This window comes from Lethenteron reissneri, chromosome 16 (assembly GCF_015708825.2).
Source record: "Lethenteron reissneri isolate LAM-NWPU_2019-01 chromosome 16, ASM1570882v1, whole genome shotgun sequence".
Classification (NCBI taxonomy): domain Eukaryota; kingdom Metazoa; phylum Chordata; class Hyperoartia; order Petromyzontiformes; family Petromyzontidae; genus Lethenteron; species Lethenteron reissneri.
This window is the reverse complement of record NC_083794.1, coordinates 9,856,438-9,882,811: the sequence shown is the minus strand read 5'-3', so window position 1 is coordinate 9,882,811 and position 26,374 is coordinate 9,856,438. Positions and strand designations below refer to the sequence as shown.

The following is a 26,374-nucleotide window of genomic DNA, read 5'->3' as shown; positions in this document are numbered from 1 at the left end:
ATTTCGTGTTTTAAAGGATGTAGTTTTTTTTAAAAATCTGTCTTGAAATTATTGTGATTATTTTTTTATTCTAAAAAAAATCCAAAACTCTTCGTCAGTAAAATGATGAGAACGCCTCATCGCAGCAGGAACATACGTGGAGGCTGGCAACGATCAGACTGAACAACACGTAAAGGTGTGCTGCTCGCAAGCAGTTGGAAGGCGTGATCCCCTTCCGAGGCTTTCCTCTCACGCCGTGTGGCCACCACATTGTGTGTACCACGCTCTTTGTGGGGGCGAGATATTGTCTCCCTCGCCTGCTGTAGAGAAGCTCGTCGTTTCGATCCCAACCTCCATGTATATTTGGAGTTTGCATGTTCTCCACGTGCTCAGAGTGTATTTTTATCCGGGTCCTCCGGTTTTTTTCCTCCACATTTAGAATAAACGCGCGTTTAGAGCATTTGGCTGCTATACATTTCCACACGAAAAGCCACTTTCGTTGAGCCATCATTTGTGGCTAGGTCGCTTCTGAAAAAGAGCTCCGTGGCTCAGTGGCCCTTACCCAGTAAAATAAAATAAAAACATTGTTTAATCGTAGTTTAGTTTAGCTTTGCCAAAGCCAGAGAGCTCAAATAAGCTGAATGTGTGGTCATGTTGATTGGGTCAGAATGTGGCCAGTGTCAACAGGCATGATTTTTTTTTATTTCTCTGCTTACCACTCTGGAGGCGGGGGGGGGGGGCTTGCGAGGAGAACAAGAAAAAAATGCTGAATATTTTGCGCAATAAATCCGCCTGCAAACATTACGCGTGTAATTTGAGCAAACAGAATGTGTTGGTTGTCTAATGAGAACCAAATGAAAAGAGGGTAGTGGTGGAATAACAGAGGCGGATGTTTAATGTGCCTATTTCTTTTGGGATACGGAGTCGATGTGCCTTTGAGGCTTAAACAGATGTCTTAATATTAACATCAGAAATGCAATTATCCACTGCCGAGTAGGACCATATTACCCAGTTAGAAAATGATTATAATAATATGATGTTGCATTAAAATAGGTGGATCGAGCAAGCACCTGTGTTATATATTATTCTGGTAAAAAAAAAACTAAATTCAGTATTAGAATTCCACCAAAACAATGTAATATTTGTGCATCGAGTGTCGTCACTTTGCTCATGAATTATATTTGTATTGGCCGATAAAATAAATAAACAAGTAACTGAAGTATTTCAAGAGACAAAGACACAGTCACACATTGCGATCCTGACTCCCAGCAGTTTCCAGCAACGTCTTAGAGCCCAGTTCATTTTTGTAACCAGGAACGACGAAAAACATTCCACGAACCACTCTTCCAATTAGGCAGTAATTTCTCTTCCTCTGCAATAATGGCACTAATTTAATAAACCAGAACATTGTGCACGTTTGGCTGAACGTGAATATGCCCAACCATAGCTTTTATAATCTTTTCCTTCTTCCGAGCCAGAAAAATTCCATTACTCTGTGGGCTCCGCTGCTCGGATTTCTCTCTCTCTCTGTGTGTGAGTCTACTACTGTGCCTCTTCGAGTGTCGCATCCACTGTGCATACTTACGAGACTCATAGACGCACATACACTGCAATGATCCATAGCCTTACATAGAGATCCATACCCTTCTATAGAGACTCATAGACGCACATACTCCGAAATTATTCATCATCTTACATTGAGACTCATAGACGCACATACACTGACATGATCCATAGCCTTGCAAAGAGATTCATGGATGCACATAAACCCACATGATCCATAGCCTTAAATAGATATTCATAGCCTTGGATAGAGATTCATAGATGCACATACACTGACATGATCCATAGCCTTACACAGAGATTCATAGAATTACAGAGAGACCCAGAGATTTCCATATTCTTCTCAGCAAAAATGTCCCATTATTATCTGGGTTTGGCTGTTCCAAGTACTCCCCATCTCTCTAGTCGTGTCCACTATCCTCGTATCTCGTTCCACGGCATCCTTCCATTACCCTCCGTCTTAATATATACCTTCTGCCCTGCGCTGGTGTCTCGTTGTTTTAAAGAGCTACGTCTCAAAATACCGACACAGTAAGCTTTTTTGCGCATAGTTTATTAAAATCCAAGTGGAAATCCAGTCCCCCGCGTATGGACTGTTGAATCCGTAGTTTATTCCCTTGGCCAGGATAGCAGCACGGAGGTCTGCGGACGAACTTGCGTCGTTATCGCAAAATCGATCGTTCCGGAGCGAAGCAACGCCGGGCTCTCCTCTCGTAAAACTGCCAGTCACGTGCTCGGTGGTGGAGCCCTCCTGTAAATGCCGCTGCCTAAACAAACGGCACTGAAGCGTGCGGCAGATGAACGGAACACGCAAGGGCAGAGGGCGGGGTGGGAGCAGGGGCGGGTGAGTAGGTGGGGGGGGGTGTTACTGAGAAATCTGTTGAGATTTACGGGGTTTCTTCACGGATGGCGGAGTGTGCGCGTGTGCGTGCGCGCGCTGGGTCTTCCGTGCTGAAATAGCGGCCAGGGTGGGAGCGGTTGATGCGGGTTGTGTGTGTGTACACGTGTGTGGGGAGCGGTAGTGTAGAGGTCAGCGCGCTGCGCTATGAACCCGGCGACACGGGTTCGATTTGCACTCGCGGCCAACACCAGTGACGATTATCTGAACCGGTCCCGGGCATCCCTTAGGTCGACTCAGCCTCAAATGAGTACCCGGTGCGGTGTGTAAACAATGCCACTAGGGAGACAAAGGCGGTCGGGCGTGACTGCTGGCCACCCACTCCCTCGTGTACCGTTCCGGCCTTCATAGGTGTTCGCTAACAGCACTTGCCCCCGCAGTCTGTTAAGGCTATATGGGGGATCTTTGTCTTTGTCATACTATGTGGGGAGCGGTAGTGTAGCGGTTAGCGCGCTGCGCTATGAACCCGGCGACACGGTTTCGATTCCCGCTCACGGCCAACACCAGTGACGATTATCTGAACCGATCCCGGGGCCTCCCCTAGGTCAACTCAGCCTCAAATGAGTACCCAGTGCGGTGTGTAAACATCGCCACTAGGGAGACAAAGGCGTTCGGGCGTGGTGCTGGCCACCCACCCCCTCGTGTACCGTTCCGGCCTTCATAGGTGCTCGCTAACAGCACTTGCCCCCGCAGTCTGTTAAGGCTATATGGGGGATCTCTGTCTTTGTCATACTCCTATGACCACCGTGGATCGTGATCCCCGTGTCCCCCACCCAGTCACGCTTGGGAGCGCCCCCGTGACTCGAGCGCAATCATTGGGCCGCGGTTTTCTTGAAACGTGGTGGCGAATTCGAGAGCAAAATCGATGTATCGAGGCGCTCCGGCATGGGCACGAGATTTGCGCTGAGCTCCAAGCTCAGAGGGGCGAATTGTCAAAAACTTAAGGGCCTTTATCCCCCACCTGCTCTTCAGCTTTCGCTCTCGTGTTGGAGATTTCTTTCGTAGATTTGTGACCGAATCGTTTAATGTCCCCACTTTCGTCGCCGTCGTTACTTTGGATTCAGTTTTTTCTTCTTCTTCATGAATCACCAAAAAAAATATAAAAGTCATTTTTACGAAGTGGGGTTAATGGCCGGAACATTCAGCTGAAACTAAACTGAACATTTGTCATTTAACATTTTTTTGTTACTTGCTACTCTTCTATAACTCCTGTTTTTACCCCACGAGAGTAATCCCCGCTGTAAATGCTGCTGCAATTCGGTTATCGCTGCACAGACACCACCTCTGGTTTAAGTCGAGGCTCAATTCCATCCTCTTATCCCCTGGCCACGAGTGACTTTCTATTCTCTCTGAAGTGTCTGGAACTGTGCCTTTATCAAAGCATCATCATCATCATCATCATCTCCTTACCTCACACTCTGCCCTGCAGCTCTTCACCACCTCCAATTCTTATTTTTAACTCCTCCTCTCTTCCCAAGCCTTGTCAATGTGCATGTCTCGCCTATTCTGCAGGATTCTTGCGATATCGTCAAAATGCTACGCTTTGTAAATCGGTATTGTACCCTCTGCGCATGCGTCTTGTTTGCCATTGTACCTTTGAGTCCATACTCTTGGGTTCTTTCAGTAAAGTCACGTAGATGAAAAATAAAAATAATAAAAATAATAAAATGAAAATAACTAAATTAAATCACGACTTTACCGAAAGAACCAAAAAGTATGGATCCTTGCAGTCACGAAAACTTCAAATCTAGAATTACTTTTGAGTCGCCAAACCCTATCTCGCACAATCGCAGACGGGCGATGACACTTATCGGCCGATGACACGTTGCCCACCACCGAGTAGCATTGTTGGCACACAAACAAAAACACGCGCACGCAAAAACCTTCGCGCAGTGATGGAACTCAGATGGCACAGTCGATGAGAGGACAGAGCTGAGAACCAGTCTATTGCCTACGATGAAATTGCTGTGATGTATCTCAGAAGGGTTGAGCCTCGTTAGCAATTGGATGCAAAAATGCGTGATAATTCTGGGGGCATTGTAGACGTGGCCTTTTAGGAGGACAGGTGACAAAAGTATGACAGCACAGCCGTGGATTCTTTCATCCATCCGTGCAGTACTTTAAAGTGACATCCTTTTGCAAGCTTGTGTTTTCTCCAGCTTCCTCACTTTCCACCCACATGAGGTCGAACATCACGACGTAGCAGCACCCTCCTGAAACAAATTCTTCCGACTCACGAGTTGGCATGCACCACGGAGCAAGAAAAAAATGTTCCCCTCGCATCTACCCGACGCGATTTCGGATCGTACCGCGCGCTGTTCGCCACCGTGTCCGGCGTTTCGCTCCACGTGCTCGCAGCTTCTTCTTAAGCCAACTGCGTCGAGTTGCTGAAAAAGCTCCCGGCGAACGGAGTGAAACGTCGGACGTCGTTCCGAACGACACGCGGTGGGATGACGACCCGACAACGCACGGGAGAGCTGCGAGGCAGCACAGCGGCGATGGCGCTCACGCCCGCGCACGGTGGTAACGTCCTCCCCTTGTCTGCGGTGTTGCTTCCCCCCCACACAGCTGCAGCAGGAGACGCAGTCCGAGTGCTGCTGCCTGCTGCTCGTCTCGGAGGATGCCAACCAGCTCTTCTGCCAGGTGCGGATGGCGCAGGCGGCACCACCACATGCTGTGGGGCGGACGTGGTGGGGTTGGGGGGGGGTAATTTATCAAATTTAACAAATTTGGACAATGAAACCCGGCACGTGATGGCCTCCTCTTGCGAACTACATCTCCAGCGTCTGCTGCGTAGCAGACGACGCGTCACTTTGCGGACGGTTACGCACCCGCGGCCGTGTTCAGCCCCCAGAGAGCGCAACCTCTCGAAGCCAGGTCACGGTGAGGCAGCGCAAGGTCGTCACCAGCGCAGCGCGTGTGGCAAACGGCGGGTGCTGGGCCCTGACACCACCAGATGTCCCTTTGACACCACCCAAGTTCGCCGTCGGTGACTCACTGCGATGGTTGCCCCCCCCCCACACACAGCAGCTCTACTGCCCCCTCCACCCCCATCCGTGAGGAGTTGCAGCCAGGCCTGGCCCCGTGCCCATGGGCACGTCCAGCACGTGCTCTGCTAGTGGCGACCTTGCGACAGACACATTTTTACGCGGATTATTGAAAGTAGATTATTTCATTGATTTAATTCATTTTGAAATGTGGTGATATTTTTCGCTCGCTGACCGTGCCTCCCGGTCGCCCTTGAGCCACGCGCCGCCGGCGAGCGAGAGGCGCTGGGCGTCGTTTGCCGTGGGCCATGTGTCAGACGTGCCGGCCGGGCTCCTGCTGCAGGTTTTGCTCTCGCGGGTTTAGTTTCGCTCGGAGAGGTCGCCGCTTGCTCGCGTTGCGGCGATCCGCACGTTCGGCGCAGCGACTTCTCGACCCTTTGGTGCCGGAACGGGCGCACAAATCCACGGGGCCGTCTGGCTGCGGCCGTTTTGTTGTAAAGAACTGGGGAGAGAGCGACGTTACGATTGGGTGCAGGAGGAGGGTGGAGGAGGACACATTTAGATTGTCTATTTCCAAACGATGCGACGAGGTTATGTTTCAGAGACGTTTTCTTTGGCGGTAGGCGTTGCCGACATTTTTTCGTTGGTTTCCTTTCAGAACGGGAATTCTGGAGCCTCGCAACCTCGGGGATATGAATAACGGAGTTCGTTTCTTGTACAAACAAATGCATCAATATTTGTTATTAATAGGTTAACTTACACGTAGTGAACATATTGGTTTTCTGTACGCAAAGGACAAAAATAGTAAGGGATAAAAAAATTAAGGCATTGTATTGTTGTTTGTGGCACGCAGACGCGACTCATAATACACCCACAACATTAATCAATAATTTGGACTGCGTTAGGTGGACGTTTCAGGCAATGGTCCTTCAGAGTGAAGGACAAATTAAATGCAAACACCATGCCGAGTTTGCGTACCTTTAGACTAATGCAATGAAGCAGACAAAATAAACAACACGCAAAACAAACACGCCGAATTAATGATACCTTACAAACGAAACCGAACAGTGACTATGCATAACTGATGGTGTAATGCTTTGGGGGGGTGGTAGTGTGTGTGTGAAATTAAATCTTTTAAGCCTCACTAATAATGTTTGTAAACATAATTAAGCCAACTCTTTTGTATTTATCCTCGGACTCTCTGATGTTCTCTTCATCGTTATTTCGCCCCATCCTTTTGTTGCAAGATACGAATTAAATAAACACCCGGTGGTTCCTATTCAGATGCTGTCTACGGCTTTAAAGGGCGGGGGGAAAAAAGCTCTAAATCGAACCGTGGGCTGAGAAAAAAAATGTTTAGCCTTTGACTTTACCGAAAAAACTAAGAGTATGAATCCTTGCAGTCACGAAAGCTTCAAATCTAGAACCAGAGTTTGTTGTTTAGTGAGCGGAGTGTGAGCGTGCATCGTGTACCAATCTCCGCGAGCTTGTCTTCTCCCTCTTCAGGTTGTTGGCGACAAAGTTCTGGAGGAAGAAATCAGCATTCCGGTAAGTTCGGGTCGCCGCCGGCGCAGAATTTTTGCCCCCATGCACGGTGACCGGGACGTTCGCTTCGTTTGCAAAACGAGCGTCTTGCTTCGGCGACACATTCATTGTTGTGCATTCATCACGGAGCGTGTGACACGTTCATCGTTGTGTGTTCATCGTTGAGCGTGTGACACGTTCATCGTTGTGTGTTCATCACGGAGCGTGTGACCCGTTCATCGTTGTGTGTTCATCACGGAGCGTGTTACACGTTCATCGTTGTGTGTTCATCGCGGAGCGTGTGACCCGTTCATCGTTGTGTGTTCATCGCGGAGAGTGCGAGCCAAACGCGATTGTGAAGCGGGCATAATACTGGCCGACGGGCCGAGCTTCAAAGGCGAGTGATGTTTCCGTTAGAAATCGGTCACCGTGGCTATAATGAGCAGCGAGATAAACAAATTATTGGAGGGGCAGTGGTGCAGTGGTTAGCGCCGCCCCCACCCACCCACCCACCCCACCCTCGCCCCATGAACCCGATGCCCTGAGTTTAATTCTCGGACACAGTTAACATTACTGGGGAGCGATATCTGAACCAGTCCGTCCTGAGCCCTTACCCCCCCCCCCCCAACCGCATTCCTTCATAATACACGTTTTTGGGTTAGATCGCGTTGTTTATAAATGTGTCGTAACCCTCCACCACCCGACACGGCCAATCAGCAAAAAAGCGTCACGTTGACAAAAAACAAAAAAGTTCACGGCTTTAGCCCACCGGTGTGTTGAAGAGTGAATCCACAACATTTACAATTTTTTGAGTACGACGTTTCGCTGGTAATTACATCCAGCATCATCGGGCAATTCGCCACTGACCAGCATGGTGAAACATGGTGCAATAGCCCCCATGACTTACACATCACGCGGAAGCCTAAATCGAGCAGTAGATTGTCAAAGGGCTGTACGTTATTTTTAACTCTGTGGCCTTTTGATACTGGCAAAAGGGTCCCATATATATGTAACTGCTCAACCCCAGCTATTAATAATTTGAGACTTGCATTGCCTTTCTTACTGTTTGTCTTTTGCTGCTTTCTGGTGAGACTAGGCCACAAAGAAGGCTGTCGCTGGTGTAGACCCATCCGTGTCAAAGACAAAGTATATATAACACTGGTCAACAAAAAAACAAAATTCTGGCCTGGACTTTTGCAGCTGTTTTAGACTAATTTCAGGGTGCTGATTCCAAATCTGATCTCAGATTTGCTCTATCACATCTCATTTTTATGCTATCGGCATACCCCATTTTCATTGATTTTACCCGAAATTAACTCTGTCACTTATGATTGCAAGTTGTTGCGCGTCAGTGACTGCTTTAGTGTTAAAATATGGTGCTGTATTTTTATGATAGTGTGTTTATAATATTATTTTATGTAGATATCCACATTTATTTAATATTTTTCTTCTGCAGTTTTTATTGAAAATGTAATATTTGATATCTCAAAAACCTGATGTGATAGACAGAAAACCCGGTGCCAGATTTTGAATCAGCACCCCAAAATTACCTTAAAACCGTTGGAATACCTTATGCCAGAAAACCTGTGTTGACCAGTGTTATCAGAGCATTTTTGTTGGCATGCTTTGCCCCAAGTTTGTATGGTTAATGCAAGAATTGATGCCTTGAAATAGCTTTCTATTCGGTGTTTGAACGTCTTAACACCCCCTGTTTTTTTTTGCCAGAAAGAGTAAAGCCTGTTCTTATATGTTTTTGTTCACATTTTAACTTAAGTTTATTATTGCTATCGCACAAACTGCAGAGTGTAAAGACATTCGTGAAAGCAATTACAAATCTGTCGTGGGAAAACAAAAAAGTTCTGGTGCTGCAAAACCACAGAGGAGAGAAACGTAGACACTTCAAAGCTGCCGATGTGTATCCCTTAAAGAACTGCCGCACAGATTTCCTCGGTGGATCTACGGCTTAAAAGTCCTTAAACCTACAAACCAAAAACACATGCGTCTCTGGGGGACCTGTGTTGAAATCCGGTTCAGAGAGGATCAATTTGCGCTCATTTCCATTTCGTTGATTTTTGAAGATCCTGTTCTGCGCAAGTAAAACGTTGATTGCGTCGTAAGGGTGGAACGGTGGAATCGAATCATTGACGCATCGCATCGCGTCTATGAGCGTCGATGTGTTTTATTTGTATACGCTGTATGTACGTATGTTGGACTTTTTTCTCACCGTACCTTGCCAACTGTGCTAATTGGAGGTGTGTAAAAGGACAACAAACTAAACACAAAAAGTCGTTTTAAAGAAATATATGGAATTAATGCATCTAATCCCCTTCAGACACTTGAGGTGCTAACATTCAGAATCAGAATCTTTATTTAGACTGGAGGAATGCATAAGGAGGAATTAATAAAATCACAACCCTGAATCACTAAGTGGGGGGGGGGGGGGGGGGGTGGGGAGTGATTTCTTCCTCCTATAATGCAGTCAACATTGTTATCAGCAATGATCGAACTTCTGGACGAAGGTTTTCCCAGGCCGTCACCACCTCTCACCGTCTCCTGGGCAAGGGCTACTAGCATCAGAATCACCTTGGCCACGAGCTCATGACTGCTTGAGATCGAGCAGGAATACAGCGGCACCTGAGCAAGGGAGAGCAAGTGCGGAAAGCAGCATTGAATTGCCGGTCCCCTACACAAACAGTCAATCAGGGCCAGGCCAGATATTGAGAAAAATTTAACCCGTAAAAACAAAGTTTTTCACTATAAATCCTTTATATGCGTGGCATCGGTTTTATTTTATTATTCATTTCTGTTTTTCTTGAGTAAGAGTTTCATTTTTATCACATTGGTATTTTAAATTAAATATGACATTTTTTTTTTCCTAAAAAGTGGAAAATTTTGGGACAAAAATTTCACGAAAATAAATTGTCACGCACAACGAGTCTGTGTGCAAAATGTCAGCTCGATTGGATCACGGGAAGTGGGTTAAAAAACGACCGAAAGATTTGCACGGTCGTAAGCGCGCAAGCAAGCAAGTGAACTTAATATAAAGGATTTAATAAGTATAACCCGTAAAAACAAAGTTTTTCACTATAAATCCTTTATATGCGTGGCGGCTAGAGTCCTCTCGTCCTCTGGCTTGAGATGGCTGCCACCTATGGGTCAGATGATTGTATGCCAGTATTAAACAATTGGTAATTAAATATTTAATTTGTTTTCCCTAAACAGTGTAAAATTTTGGGGAAAAAAATTCACGAACATTAATTGTCTCGCACAACGAGTCTGTGTGCAAAATGTCAGCTCGATTGGATCACGGGAAGTGGGTTAAAAAACGACCGAAAGGTTTGCACGGTCCTAAGCAAGCAAGCAAGCAAGCACGCAAGCAAGCGAACTTAATATAAAGGATTTTAAAACAACATTTATTTACCTGGAGGAATCCGATGAGCTAGAAAGCTATTTCTCACTGATGCCCAGTAGGGCAGCGTCAGAAAGTCACATTGCTCCATCCTCACCTCTTCTCCCGGCGCGTCCTGCCCAAGCCCGTTGAATTTCATAAAGCGTCAATATGATGGTCTTCGATCTGCGTTTGTTCTCCAAACCCATGTGTTCGTCTTTGTGTCCCTCGGTGTGATTCCAAGCGTCCACCCCTCCACGCTTCTTTGTGCACTTTCCAGTTTCCGTACCATTTGCTTTGCCGTTGCCAACGTTTCTGACCCAAATGTCGTGCAGAGCAGGCAATATAATTCGTATTTCATTTGCACCAAAACGGCTCTCAAATATGTTTTGCCATTTGTCACTTCATCTCGCGGGGTCTCACTGAGTAATGGGGACACATGCGATGTTGACCGATCGAAGATAAGGATGGTTCTCTCACGTTACGCGCTGGCAAAATGAAATCCTTCCCTCCGTCGCTGCTCTGCGGTGCCCTGTCCCACGCTTTGGCACCGGTGACGCTACCCCGAAGTTGAAGGCGTTTGATTGTTGCTTACCTGCGACTAATTACGGACAAGAATAAAGACAAGTGCCGCAAAAACAAAACAAGTAGGAAGAGAAAGGCGAATTGAGCTTTCAGTTTTTTTGCAAGCTGACCGTTTCGCCATCAAGTAAAGCAAACATGCTCCAAGGCGAGCGCTGCAATCTAACCTTTTCCGTGACACATTTGCCTCGATTTCTCTTTTGTCCCGTGCAGCTCAACTTCGGTCGTCTGGGAGTGGCGGTGGAAAACAAGAAATCCATCACGCTGAGAGACATTAATCAGGTGAGGCTCATAAAGCCCCGCATCAGCTCCTCACCACGCGTTCGTCTCTTGGGGACATTTTTGTTTTGTTTTTCAATTACCGACGAAGTCGTCGTCACCCCCCCCCCCCCACCGACTTCATGATTTCTCCTTTTAATGGCACCCAATTAAACATCGGCTGTGCAAGGTAATTCCGGGGTGTGTGAGCTTTAATTGCCTCTCCCGGCGTCTACCGGCGTTGTTTCTCTCCCGGTGTTTCAACGTGAATGCCACCGCCGCCATTGTTGTTGTTGTTGTTGCGTGGTGGCGCTGCGAATCGCGAGACGTTTCTAAGAGGCTCCACCACCCGCCTCCCCCACCCCCCCGTTTCTTGGCACCATTCTCTCTTCTGTTACTCTGGGGAGAAATGAGATCTCGTGAAAAGTGATCTATTTTAAAGTGCACGGCTGACAGCAGCAGCAGCAGTAGCAAGCAGCAACAAACCTTCCCCCGGATGGACCGATATTGTTTATTTCTGTTCCACAACTTCTCCCTCCCTCTTTTTCTCGCTACAATTACAAAGTGTCTCTGTGCCAATGTCTCTCTGCCTGCTTCCTCGCACTGGTTTGTCTGTGCGTCTCGGTCCTTTGTCCGCCCAATCCATCGATGTGTGTTGCCACCACTCCTCTTTGTCGCTGTCCGTCTCTCGTTGTCCCCACACCCCACTCCCACTCCTCCCCGAAGACCTCAGGCTTGACGCAAAGTCACACCTTGATACCAAATCTATTCTCAGTTTTCTCAAAAACTGAGATGTCTGGGGAGCCCTCGCTGCTTTCAAACGTGTAAATTCTCTCCTCCAAGCGGTTCATTATCCCGCAGTGTTCCTGCTTATCCCGCAACGAAACAAGTAACACATAAATGTCGTATTACTCGCGTAGGCTTGTTGTGACCCTAAAGCGGCGCAGTGGGGACCTCGGTTTGATTCACAGCCACGGCTGACGTCAACGGTGAGAGGAATCTGAATCGGAATCAGAATTTGTAATGATGCTAGAGGAATCCGATGAGTTATGAAGCACTTTTTTTCACAGATGTCCCGTAGATCTGAACCGCTCCAGAGCACCTTGCCCCTAAACCCGCTTCACCAACCCACGCTGACCAGGGTGGTGAAGTATGATCAACAAACCCCCATGACTGACAATGGCAAGAGGAGGCCTTCATTCAACAGTGAATTCCCAAAAGTACTCTAAATTATATGAATGTTATCATAAGTACAAGCGGTGCTAAAGACATTAAAATATACATATTTTGTATAGCTAATTGAAAAAACGTTTCAACAGTTTGAAGGTTAATAAAATGGAGCCAAGGTATTGCACATCGGATCCTTCGACATTTGAACATTGAAATGATTTCCACTCAGCCTGGTAAAACAAGGCCAAATTGATTTGTTTTACATTTATATGCGACGCATATTGTGGAAATCATTGCAGACTTCCTGAGAGATTGGTGTATGGAATTAGCCCACCTTCTAAATGTGTTTGTATGTGTGTGCATGTGTGTGTATGTGTGTTTGTACGTGTGTGCATGTGTTTTTGTGGGGTGGGGAGCGGTAGTGTAGCAGTTAGCGCTACGCTGCGCCACGAACACCACCACCCGAGTTCGATTCACGCTCACGGCCAACACCAGTGGCGATTATCTGCACCAGTACTGGGCCTCCCCTAAGTCGACTCAGCCTCAAATTAATACCTGGTGCGGTGCATAAAAACATCGCCACTGGGGAGACAAAGGCGGCCGGGCGTGGTGTTGGTCACCCACCCCCTCGTGGACCGTTCCGGCCTTCATAGGTGCTCGCTAACAGCACTTGCCTCAACAGTCTGTTCAGGCTATACGGGGGGATTTTTCTCTTAGTTTTGTGTGTGCGTGGGAAGCTGTGCCTTAGTGGTTAGTGGCAGCTGGAATCTACACCGATTCTCAGCCTCCCCTAGGTCAACTCAATCAGCAATGTGTACGTGGTGTCTCATTCAAACATCGCAACTGGGGACACAAGGGCCACTGGCCGTGGTGCTGGCTACATACACCACCTCTCCGTGTGCTCGCTAACAGCACTTGCCCCAACAGTCTGTATGACTATATGGGGATCGATATCTTTGCGTACAATGCACAGCAGGGAGCTGTTGCAGAGAGATGGTTTATTCTCTGGTTTATTCTGTGGTTTATTCTCTGGCTTATTCTCTGGTTTAATCTCTGGTTTATTCTCTGGTTTATTCTCTGGTTTAATCTCTGGTTTATTCTCTGGTTTAATCTCTGGTTTATTCTCTGGTTTATTCTGTGGTTTATTCTCTGGCTTATTCTCTGGTTTATTCTCTGGTTTATTCTCTGGTTTAATCTCTGGTTTAGTCTCTGGTTTATTCTGTGGTTTATTCTCTGGTTTATCCTCTGGTTTATTCTCTGGCTTATTCTCTGGTTTATTCTCTGGTTTATTCTCTGGCTTATTCTCTGGTTTATTCTCTGGCTTATTCTCTGGCTTATTCTCTGGCTTATTCTCTGGTTTATTCTCTGGTTTATTCTCTGGTTTATCCTCTGGCTTATTCTCTGGTTTAATCCCTGGTTTATTCTCTGGTTTATTCTCTGGTTTAATCTCTGGTTTAATCTCTGGTTTATTCTCTGGTTTAATCTCTGGTTTAATCTCTGGTTTATTATCTGGTTCATTCTCTCGTTTAATCTCTGGTTTATTATCTGGTTCATTCTCTGGTTTATTCTCTGGTTCATTCTCTGGTTTATTCTCTGGTTTATTCTCTGGTTTAATCTCTGGTGAATCCCCAGTGACCTGGCTTTACTTCCTCCGTATACATCCCATCAGTGATAAGTGAACCTTATGGCGGTACCCCGGGGTACCATAGTACCTCGGCTCTCGCATAATGTCCGTGATGCAGTGATTTGTAGTCTGTTGATGGTCGGCGATGCGGCAATCGACTCATTTCGACGAGCTGCACCACTGTGGTGCGTACGAGCGTTCAGGGTTTCGGCACAATCGTCCTCGCTGCATTTCGACATCGCGGAGTGGCACTGATTTCGGATTGATTGGTGCCCCAGTCGCGGAGTTAAGTACAACCCTGGAAAAATAGTTGTCGAGAAATAAAATATTTAATTGCCTCGGCTATTTAGTTTTATTTGGTACCCGGGGTACAGCCATGAGGATCACGTGGTGTCTTTACCTATCCATGTTACCCACCCCCGTGAGTCATACTCGACATTGTGTGAGAGGGGCACACGTGGTTTGTGTACATCACCACTAAGTGCCCCGCCAGCACTTGAATTGCCTCACCAGCCTCGATGGGAGGTCACGAGCAGCCACAAGCAGCATGTCGGTGGATTATACGGTTGCCTCTCCGTTTTCGGTGCGAGTTTGTTTGCGCGGACATGCACGCACGCACGCGAGCGCTCTTGGTTACACGTTTTGTTTACGCGTATACGGCGCCGCGATAATATTCGGCGTGCCTCTACAGCCCGGCGTCATGGCATTGCGATGCCCCCCCCCACCACCAGCCACCTATCACCCCCCCCCCACACACTCAACTCGGCCGATGCATTAACCCCCCACCCCTCTCCATCTGGCCTCCGTGTCACACCCAAATTGCACGCCAGCGATTCCATCCACGCCACGCGCTCGAGTGATGGGCCGCGCGCTCGCGGGAGCGCAGAGGGACGCGAGCGTTTTAAATTCACTCGCTCGTCCGGCCATTAGCGCCGGCGGCCGTGAACATATTGTCGTTGTTGTTGTCGTCGTTGTTGTTGTTTTGACTTATAACTTTCGTGACTGCAGGAATTCATATTCTTTGGTTCTTTCGGTAAAGTCACGTAGATAGAAAAAATTAAAGCAAATAGAACAAGCGATCGCTTGTGTTGTGATCTAAACATCGTAGTTTTTTCTCCTATCTTTAATTTTTTCTATCTACGTGACTTTACCGAAAGAACCAAAGAATATGAGTTGTTGTTACCGTGGTGAGAGAGCGCGCGTCCCCACTGGTCTCGCGCTTTTGCCCTATCGCGCCGGGGAGACATTTGGTGTTCCACGCGAGCCTCGAGCATTCGGAGCATTCGTAGGGATCACCCTGGTGGACTTGGAGCTTTGTCCCGACAAAAAAGAGCGTAGAGCCACCTGAGCGGGTGTTTCGTTTTGGCGCCGCTCAGGCCCCACATGGACGCGTGTCACGTGCAGCATGCTCGAGCGAGTGAGCGAGTGTGGGTGGGTGGGTGCTCGCTAACAGCACCTGCCCCAACAGTCCAAAAGTCTGTTAAGGCTATACGGGGGATCTCTGTCTCTGTGTGCGGGAAAAGGTAGTTGTAGTGGTTAGCTCACTGCGTTATGATCCGGGCAACCCAAAGTGGATTCGCACTCGTGGCTAACATCAACCAGGAATATCTGACCTGATGCTGGGCCTCCGCCTAGGTCGACTCGGCCTTGAAACGAGTACCTGGTGCGGTGTGTAAACATCGTCACTGGGCAGATGAAGGCTTCCGGACTGGTTGCTGGCCACTCACCGCCTCATGTTCTATTCCTGCCTCAATTTCATTCACACGAACAGCACGTGCCAGAACGGTGTACTGAAGTCGATATGGGGGGGGGGGGGGGGGGGATCTTTGTTTTTGTTCTGTGTGGAACAACAGGAAGAGCAAAACCACCTCAACTCGCTGCTGGGCTTCCGCGTGAACTCCATGCTCTCGGTGCCCATCGTAGCCCGAGCCACATCCCAGGTTGTCACCCTCGCTTGCGTCTTCAACAAGCTCCACGGGCAGAGGTATGAGCGGGCACTCTCGCACACACAAAGACAAAGATCCCCCGTGTAACCTCAACAGACTGTTGGGGGCAAGTACTGTTAGCGAGCACCTATGAAGGCCGGCACAGCACACGAGGGGGTGGGTGGCCAGCACCACAGCCCGGTCGCCTTTGTCTCTCCATCAGCGACATGTACACATCGCACCAGGTACTTATTTGAGGCCGAGTCGAGCTAGGGAAGGCCCAGGCCCGGTTCAGGTAATCATCACTGGTGTTGGCCGTGAGTGGGAACCAAACTCCGGTCGCCGGGTTCGTAGTGCTGCACACTAACCACTCTGCCACCGCTCGCCACAATCTCACACACACACGTACGCACACTCGCACACGTACGCATGCGTCTACATGCGCACAGTAATGTCCCAACGCAGAAGCGATCATTGCTGCCTCGATCCCAGGGTGATCCTGGGAATTTTCATGGTATGGATTACAAGGGAGGTGGAAAGCAGTAGGGGAGATGGTGTTGATGGCTTGGGGAAAGCTGTTAAGTTGTGACTCTTTTTTAAATATTTTTTTACTTGGGAATGGCAATGCAATTTGATGTCCAATTTCGTGAGGGGTGAAGGTGGGGGGCATGAATGACGATTTTTTTCTGTACGTACGCATTGCATTTAAAAACATCGGGCTGCAGCGGCAATGCGGTGGTTAGCGCACTGCACTATGAAGCAGGCGGCCCGAGTTAAATTCTTCGCCACAGCTAATTCCAGCGGTGAGTGAGATCTGAACGGGTGCTGGCCTTGTTCACCAACCTGGACTGACCCGTGTGGTGAAGTATGGTCAATGAGTGGCTCGGCTTGTGCAGGCCATCAATAAATGGATTTACAATGGCTCAATTTTTCTTATAATTATTCAAATATAGGGATGAGCCAAGTGCATTGTCCATTATTACTTTGTTTCGAGAAAGATGATCGATTTGTTTTGGTTGTTTGGCAGGGCGAGTCTTCCCATTCAGTAATGTTCGCATCACCGACTCGTTCCGGCATGTGTCAGCATCGCGGTAATTATGTTTTGTTCTCGCCACAATTCTTTCCTTTCCGAAATCCCAAACCGTGACAGGTGCCAGTGTGCAGGCCCACAATCCGAATGCAGCGCTGGAAACCCTTTGGCACTGTTGGAGCCCTGGGATCTTGGAACCGTGCCACCTCCCTGCCAGGGAGGGAGGAGGGGGGGTAACACCACTTCAGAGTTGGCATATTGTATGATCTCTTTCAGTGGCAAATCAATGGGCCTCCTCCTTTGTCATCCGCAGAGTAACCCCCCCACCCCCGTTGGGGCCAAATGTCACGCTTATTATTATATGATCGGTCACCTTAATGTTTGTACCTGTGAACAGATTGTACAAAATCCAAACTCGTTTTCCGCTCAGTGAATTTATATTTCAAAAGGTGCGATCGGCAAACGCGTCACGGAGGTTGAGGACATTTCAATTCGGAGCGAGCGGTGCACTACCCTGTGAGAGAATGTCTCCGGAAATTGCTCCGATTGGCCTCTTTATCCAAACTAGGGGGCACGACTTTTAATACTCTGGGAAGAGTGTTCGTTGCATGTCAAACCAAGACATTTTAGGACTCGGATCTGGAATAAGCCAAATTAAGTTTATAAACACGTTATCGTTTGATGGGGGTGCGTGGGGTTAAGTCAGTGGGGACCAGGCTGAGACCATCAACTTACTCTTCTTGAGAACCCAGTTGAATCACAGGCGGCTGAAATCAGGGTTTGAACCCAGGATCTCAGCAGTGCCAGGCGAAGTGATTCCTACTCTTAGTTTTTTCGGTAAAGTCACGTAGGTAACAAAATGAAATTAAAATTAATAAAAATAAAATAATTAAAATCACGACGTTTCGGAAGCAACACAAGTCTCCGTCATCAGGTGGGACTGTCACAGCCAGATTTGCTCACTTGATATCACTTGAAACAGCAAATCTGGCTGTGACGGTCCCACCTGATGACGGAGACTTGTGTTGCCTCCGAAACGTCGTGATTTTTATTATTTTATTTTTTATTAATTTTAATTTCATTTTTTACCTACGTGACTTTACCGAAAAACCTATGAGTATGCATCCTTGCAGTCACGAAAGCTTCAAATCTAGAAGTGATTCCTGGTCCACCAGGGCTGTGTCAATATTTGATAACTTATTATGGTCGTAATGCAATGACTTGCATCCACAGTTTATAGAATGTTGCACTGAGCGTCGTTTGTGGGCACCTACTAAGATGTTTTCTTGTTCATGTTTTTGTTTGTTGCGGTTGCACCCGATTCAAGAGCCGAATGGCTCACAGGGCTATACCTAATAAATGAACTTTGAACTTTGAACCTACTAAGGACGGCACAGGAATATTAACGGGGTCCTTGTCAACGCGCACCTCAAATACTCTACTTCCCCCCCCAATTCACCACCAGGTATTGACTTTAGGGCTGAGTCAACCTAGCGGAGAGCCAGGCCAGGTTTAGATAACCAAACTCACCGTTTTGTAATTGTGCGAAGAATCGGAGCGAGGGCTCTTGAGGACGTGGCACAGCGTTGTTGCACATTGCGCCCCAGCAGCGTTCAACAGCGCTGGGCGTCGGCGCATTGCGAACTGCGCATCTGTCTTCATGCAAACAAACGTATGGATTTCGATGTAAAGCTTTCGTGACTGCAGGGATTCATCTTCTTGGTTCTTTCGGTAAAGTCACGTAGAATGGAAATAATAAAATAATAAAAAATATATGTATATAATATTGTATTATGTTTTGCTATATTATTTTATTATTTCCATTCTACGTGACTTTGAAATAATAAAATATTTTATGATGTTTTATTTTTATTATTTTATTATTTCCATTCTACGTGACTTTAACGAAAGAACCAAGAAGATGAAACGTATGGATGTGTTTTAATTATATACGTCTTAATTATTTCTTATTTGTTAATGATATATATTTTTAATTAGTAATACGCTTTCCCCACCCCCGCCGCCACCCGCCCCCCCCCCACTCCGTGTCTGTGAGCTATGTTTATTCTGTGCTCACGCTCTGTGACATTCATTACGAAAGAGCTCCTGCGAATTTTCAATTTTATAACGCTGACATTTGTTCGCTCTCTCGTGTGTGTCATGCCAAGGCCTTCTTCAGTGTAGTCGAGAGATGCAAAATCTATTAATCGATTTTCTTCACTTCTTTCCTTCACATTTCACTTGCCCCTCCCCCCTCCCTCCCCCTGATGTGTCATCACCGGGACTCGCACACGCTGCCGGCAGCACTTGATTATCGTCGAGCGTTTCGTGCCTTTGCTCCGTCCCCGTGGGTGCGAGTGACTCAGCCTTGTCCTCCTGCCCGAAGATCTTATTAAAACAATACGAACCAAAAAAAAACCACCCCACACAACGCCCACGTTCCGAAACGCCTGGCTCTTCAGATAAGTCACCGGCGGTCGAAATCATCGGTGGTCATGGTTATTTAGTCAGGCCCTACTTTCCTCCAAACCATCGCACACGCGTGACGGCTCCGACGAAAAGTTATAGGAAGAGCCACTTTGATTTAAAGATTTCCACAATACGGAACCCCACTATGTACTTCCACGATGAGGGACGCTCGGCTTTCGTGCTTCTCTTCCTGCTTGTATCTTCCTCCTAGCCTCCCCACTCCTCGTGCTCTCCCCGTATATCTCTCTCAGCCCCCTTTCTCGAACCTTCTTCTCCTTGTTTTTACCTCTAGGACAGGGGTCGGCAACCAAAATAACAAGAAGAGCCATTTCTTTCCAATTCGGTACAAAATTCAGTATTTCAAGAGCCGCAATGCATCTGAGTACATACTGTACTCATCGTCAAGAAGCAGCCCGTAAAGAGCCGCATGCGGCTCCGGAGCCGTAGGTTGCCGACCCCTGCACTAGACAATCCTTCTCATTTCCCTTTAACGGATCCTTTCTGTTTTTTCCGTTCAACCCCTTATTCTCCAAACCCTTTTTAAAGTCTGCCTCCCGACCAATCACCGTGGAGGCATCCTTCTTCCAATCGAAGAGCTTTGTTTCTTTTTAAATATCCGTTAGGCTGCATTTGGCTAGGGGGCATTTTTTGGGTCATTTCGCATGTATTTGGACGACTGCAGTGAGGTCCGGGCATAGCTACACGCCTTTGTGACTAATTTGAAATAAAGTAAAAAAAAAATCCACGCTGTGTTAATGTTCAACAGTTCCCCCCCCCCCCCCGCGCCCCAAAAAATTAAAAGACCAACTTGTGAAAATGTCACCAACTCGCCTGTGGTGGGGTCAGGGTTTGATGTGCCGCTGTAAATCCGGTTTGTGCCGCTTGCCCATCTGCAGCCTCTAGGGCCACGAACAGCCAATTACCGGCGCGCTGTAGGTGCAGCCTCTGAGCAAAATGTCACCTCTCCTGCCAGGAACGCAGCCCCGAGTCTCTCCCGCCGAGATAATCCCAGAGCTTAAGACCTGGCAAGGACACTAAAGAGATGAGTGGCATGTGGGGTGTGTGGTGGTGGTGGGGGGGGGGGGGGGGGGGACTCTGTCGGAGGGGGGCTTACGGTGAGGACATTGCTGCGGGTGAAATAAAATGAGGTGGAAGACGGTGAATAAGCAAAGTTCAAACATGCATAATTCATGGGCAATACAGCACAGATGAATTTTTCATTTCACCTTCATTTATACCCTCTGTCTTGCGAGGTGAAATTCACAACCCCCTGTGTTTATGATGTAAATGCCAAATTTGACGTATTGTGTTGTCGGGACCGCAGAGTCAAATTTCATCCCACAACAAAATCATATAATCAGACTTGATGGGGCATTTGAAATTTGTCCGTGGCTTTATTGCGGCACAAAAAGAAAACTAATTATACAAGTTTTTTTTGTCACGTAGTAAAACTAATTTCCACAGGCCACTGCAGGCGCCATTAATTTGTTGCATTAACAATTAACTTCATGGAAATAAATTAATTTGGCGTCTGTCATAGGCAGTTGCCGTTCCACAGGGACCAAGCCACACAGAGGAAGTTGACGAGTTCCTAAAGGTTAGATTACAGATAAGATTTGAGAAATCACCCCCCACTTGGTCGTGGATAAAGAGGAGTGTCTACTGCTAATTAAAAAAAATTACATTAAATCTACACACTGGCTACTCAGTACTGAGCCTGGTGCGTCCTTGCGCTACTGTGTATTTAAACATTCCGTCGTCCGCATGAATGACATTTATGAAGACAAGCTCAGACTCAAATACCAAAAATTCTCACCGAAGTTTTGGACAAAAACATGGTGGGGGGGAGGGGGCATCAGCACACCCACGACACCCACAGTGGCCGCTCCCCTTGGTCTCTGCGCCACAGCCTCGCTCCGCAGCGCAAGACGCGACGGAGGGATGTCAACGGGGCCCACGAAATGGGCAGCGCGCGCGAGACGGTGGACACGGTGTCTCTTAGCCGGTCTCCAGACAGCCGGACACGGGCTAAGGAACAAAGTGCGGACACAGTTTCCCGTATCCGTGTCCAAGAATTCCGTGGGTGTCCGTACAGCCGTGATACCCGCAGTGGTTGCGGCCCTGGCCTCCGCTGCATCGCTCGGCTCCCGCGTGACGCCTTGTGGGTTGGAGCGATTCTTGGGCGTGTGGATTCACCGTGTCTAGAGGAAATCGTTCATAGCGAGTGTGGGCGCTACGGAACCCAGTGAGCTCAATGCAATACAATCGGATTGATCGTCATCAAATTTAGCTGTGATCTATTCAATGCTAGATGAAGGCCTCCCCATGCTACATTAGGTGTGGGGGTTGTTTGATCTTTTGAAGTATGCCTCGCTACCGCTTATTGGTGCAGTTCTTGCTACCCGCCAGAGCAAGCCTCTCCGTGCTGACCAAACTCCATTCAATTACAATGCAAGTTGTTACACGACCCACGCACCTGATGATTGGTGAACAGCCGACACGGTGCAGAGAGTGCTTTTTCAAATCAGACGGCCCTTGATTTTAATCAATGCTCACAAGTCACCTGGAATGTTTAACAATGATCAGACACGTGCAACAATTAGGCGCATGTAGCATATAACTACGTACATCTGTTATATAACTGAGAGAGATTGGATTACACTGGTCAACACACTTTTTCTGGCAAAAGGTATCCAACGGTTTTAAGGTAATTGTTGGGTGCTGATTCCAAATCTGGCATCAGTTTTTGTCTATCACATCAGGAGATATCAAATATTGCATTTTCAATAAAAACTGCAGAAGAAAAATATTAAATAAATGTGGATATCTACATAAAATGATATTATAAACACACTATCCTAAAAATACAGCACCATGTTTTAAGTGACAGAGTTAATGTCGGGTTAAGTAAATGAAAATGGGGTATGCCGATAGCATAAAAATGGTGTGATGGAGCAAATCTGAGATCAGATTTGGAATCAGCACCCTGAAATTAGTCTAAAACAGCTGCAAAAGTCCAGGCCAGAATTTTTTTTTATTGTTGACCAGTGTTATATGGAAAGGTTGTTTAGGGTATATTTGGAAACACCGGACTCATGATACACGCATCTCTCGGCCAACTCCTATTCCATTTAATTACAGGGTAGTTTTAGCAGTTAAATAAATAATGCTACCAAGATGGTTTTGTTACCTCTACGCTTTGTAGATATCTGGCTGCACGTGTGTGCATTGTTTTCCCGCCTTACAAGTGTTTTTTTTCTTTCCTACACCTACAAGACACCTATCCCAGGTGTCACATTTGGCTACCAATGGCCCCAGCACGTGCGATTGCCTCGCGGCCACTTTTGACCCGAATTTGCGTAGCCACTGCGACACTCCTCGCCAGAGGTCGCAAACGGGTTTTGATTCCTTACCCGTACCCGGCCGCACCAGGGTCGCAAACGGGTTTTGATTCCTTACCCGTACCCGGCCGCACCAGGGTCGCAAACTGGTTTTGATTCCTTACCCGTACCCGGCCGCACCAGGGTCGCAAACGGGTTTTGATTTCTTACCCGTACCCGGCCGCACCAGGGTCGCAAACGGGTTTTGATTCCTTACCCGTACCCGTACCCGGCCGCACCAGGGTCGCAAACGGGTTTTGATTTCTTACCCGTACCCGGCTGCACCAGGGTCGCAAACGGGTTTTGATTCCTTACCCGTACCCGTACCCAGCCGCACCAGGGTCGCAAACGGGTACCCGTACCCGGCCATACCCGTACCCTACCCGTACCCGGCCGGGTACGGGTAGGGTACGGGTAGGGTACGGGTATCGGGTACCTGATTGCGACCTCTGGGATGAAGCCATGTTGCAGGCGCGAGTGGGTTGATTCTAGGAACTTGAACGGTGAGAAGAGACAAGACGTTGGGAAATGAGTGACAAACAGTTATTCACCAGTGACTCACGGCCTACCCGTACCCGGCCGCACCAGGGTCGCAAACGGCTACCTGTACCCGGCCGGGTACGGGTAGCCGGGTATCGGGTAGGGTACGGGTATCGGGTATTCGGTTGCGACCTCTGCTTCTCGCCGCCGCAGGAATCCCATGAGCAACCTCGGCTCACAGAGTGCCCGGAAAAAAAATTGACATCTCCCCCGTGAAACAGGGCACAGTGAGCGTGGAGCCCTCGTGGAGAACGATGGCAAAAAAAAATCCTTTTAACAAATCTGCTCAATTTGAACGACAGTTGTTATGCGTCGTGCGCGAGTCTTTCCGTCTGTCTACGTGTGTGTGTTTATTTGTGGTAAGCGGTTCGTGTAGTGGTTTAGCAGGCTGCTATGAACCCGGTAACCCGTGTTCAATTTAGAATTTGAAGTTTTCGTGACTGCAGGGATCCATACTCTTTGGTTCTTTCGGTAAAGTCACGTAGGTACAAAATAAAATTAATTAAATCACGACGTTTCGAGCGCAACACAAGCGTCCGTCATCAGGTGGGACAACCACAGCAAGAAACAATTGCTGAAGTGGGCAAAAGGGCTGCTGTAACAAGAGGCTCATTGCAAACCTGCCGATCCTTAAAGCATTTTAGCCACCCTCAGCGGGTACTAGAGGGGTGTCTGTTTGGCATGGCGACACTGCTGTGTTGTTTAATTGTATCACACTCGGTCGCTTCTGTCACTTGAGACTGTCACTGCAGAAGAGCCTCTTGCAGGAACAAGTGCCCGAGCTGTGTGTGTGCTAATGTGTGACTGCCCGCCAAAAGTTTTTCAAAGTGAAGGAAAATGGTTACTCACCCACCACCTACACCGATGTTCTACAAGACAAAACAGAAATTATTTCCCATTACGTGTGAGTGTGTGAATGCATTCACACACATGGGAGACAAAAGCAGGCTGGGCGCGGTGCTGACTCACCAGCCCCTTTCGTGTGCCGTGCCGACATTCGTAGGTGCTCGCTAACAGCACTTGCCCCAACAATCTGTTGAGCCTATACGGGGGGGGGGGTGATCTTTGTCTTTGTACGCACACGCCAAATTTTACTTCGCCTTGCCGTTGATGTTCATCGCTGCCACTGTGTGTGTTTTAGCCGCATTCGCTGGTCGAAGTCTCGCTCGCAAAGGAGACTCGAACGTAACGCTTCCTCCACCAAAGCGACCGATCGATCGACGGCTGGAGCGTTGTCACGGCTCGTTCTTGCCTCTGCCCCCCCCTGCCTTCCCCCCTCGCAGCTACACGGAGACAGACGAGCGCAAGATCCAGCACTGCTTCTGCTTCACGTCCACCGTGCTCACCAGCACCATCGCCTTCCAGAAGGAGCAGAAGCTCAAGTTCGAGTGCCAGGTAACTGCAACTGCTCCCTGCTGCTGGAATCTATGCCCCAAAAAAATGCTCTTCCCTCCCCCCCATAATTTTGCCGGCTACGGCTAACGACGGTGGCGAACGATATCGGAGCTTCATCTTCTTGGTTCTTTCGGTAAAGTCACGTAGAACGGAAATAATAAAATAATAAAAATTCTACATTAAATAATTATCACGACGTTTCGGCCACAACGCAAGTAGCCGTCCTCAGGTGAAGACCAGGTCTGTCGGGGAGACAGAGTCTGAACAGACTCTGAACAGACTCTGTCGTGAGAATAATTTTATTATGTTTTATTTTTATTATTTTATTATTTCCCTTCTACGTGACTTTACCGAAAGAACCAAGAAGATGAATCCCTGCAGTCACGAACGCTTTAAATCGAACGATATCGGAGCTGCTTCTGCCCCGCCAAACAAGCACTGGCCAATGCGTTGAAAGCGTGGTGAGACAACTCACCCTCGTGACCAACACAATAGCGGATTCACAGGATGCTGTGCCCGATGATGCCCCGTCTCCGTCGTCACGAACACGGCGTGGAAAAGGAGAAGGCAGTGCAACATCCACCCCCCCCCCCCCCCCCGCTTGCTTCCGTCTGAATGCATCATCTAAGAGTTTGACCCCGTCGTACGTGATGGTCTTCTCTGGACAACCGTTCATGGAATTGGCCAAACATTCCAATGCAGTTACCCCTCATACGTTTGGATGCTAATTATAATCGCAATGCAGGAGGCACAACGATTAAACTCGTCTTGGTTCTTTCGGTAAAGTCACGTAGAAGGGAAATAATACAAATAAAACATAATAAAATAATTCTCACGACGTTTCGGCCACAACGCAAGCAGCCGTCCTCAGGTGAAGAACAGGTCTGTCGGAATGACAGCGTCTGAATGAAAACCACCAGGCTTGGCAGCGTATATTTAAGCTGGGTTGGAGGGGGAAGAGCGCCTTGACGAAAGAATTTGCATAGCAAGAGGAATTCAGCATATTTATATATATATATATTTATCCCTTCTACGTGACTTTACCGAAAGAACCAAGAAGATGAATCCCTGCAGTCACGAAAGCTTTAAATCGAAACGGTTAAACTTTTTTTTATTTTACCAGGTAAGGCCCACTGGGTTACATCAATGTTTCATGTCGGTGTCCATGTATTCCCGATCCACGCGTTGAGATCGTAGCCGATAATGGGCACCGGGTGTAGGCGTTCGTTTGTCAGGATGACACTGGTACGCTCCTTCCATCATCAAATTCAGACTCAACAAAAGACTGCTCGTTAACCTGCCCTTGTTTTTGCCTCTTTGAAGTAAAGCTTCAACTTTTTAAAAGATGTATAACGGTTGCCTAAGCCCCTTTGGGAATTAAGGAAGAAGCAGAGACTTAAAACTTAGTTTTAGCTTGTCCTAAATTACATTGAGGGGGGCAGAGGGGCCTGCGGGAGCTTCATTTCAAAGATAAATTCCCTTTGCGAGGCTGCTGATCGCGCTGCGATGAAGTGCGAAAGCGACGACTCCGGCCCCCGTGGACCCTCCTCAATCAAAGCGCCGCGTTGCGAGCGTCGCGCATGAAACGAGCAACTTTTTGTATACTACTCTTTGGTTAAATTTCGATTTAAAGCTTTCGTGACTGCAGGGATTCATCTTCTT

The 26,374-nt window shown here is 47.8% G+C and overlaps 1 protein-coding gene across 1 annotated transcript in view; it reads left to right on the top strand.

Moving 5' to 3' along the window:
• The window catches only part of PDE2A (phosphodiesterase 2A), a 233,275-nt gene that overhangs the window by 134,685 nt on the left and 72,216 nt on the right, over positions 1–26,374 (top strand). Inside the window, exons 10-14 of the mRNA XM_061552360.1 lie at positions 5,009–5,083; positions 6,934–6,975; positions 11,135–11,203; positions 15,827–15,957; positions 24,601–24,712. Of these exons, the coding sequence (XP_061408344.1) occupies positions 5,009–5,083; positions 6,934–6,975; positions 11,135–11,203; positions 15,827–15,957; positions 24,601–24,712 (429 nt within the window). The remainder of the gene's footprint in view (positions 1–5,008; positions 5,084–6,933; positions 6,976–11,134; positions 11,204–15,826; positions 15,958–24,600; positions 24,713–26,374) is intronic.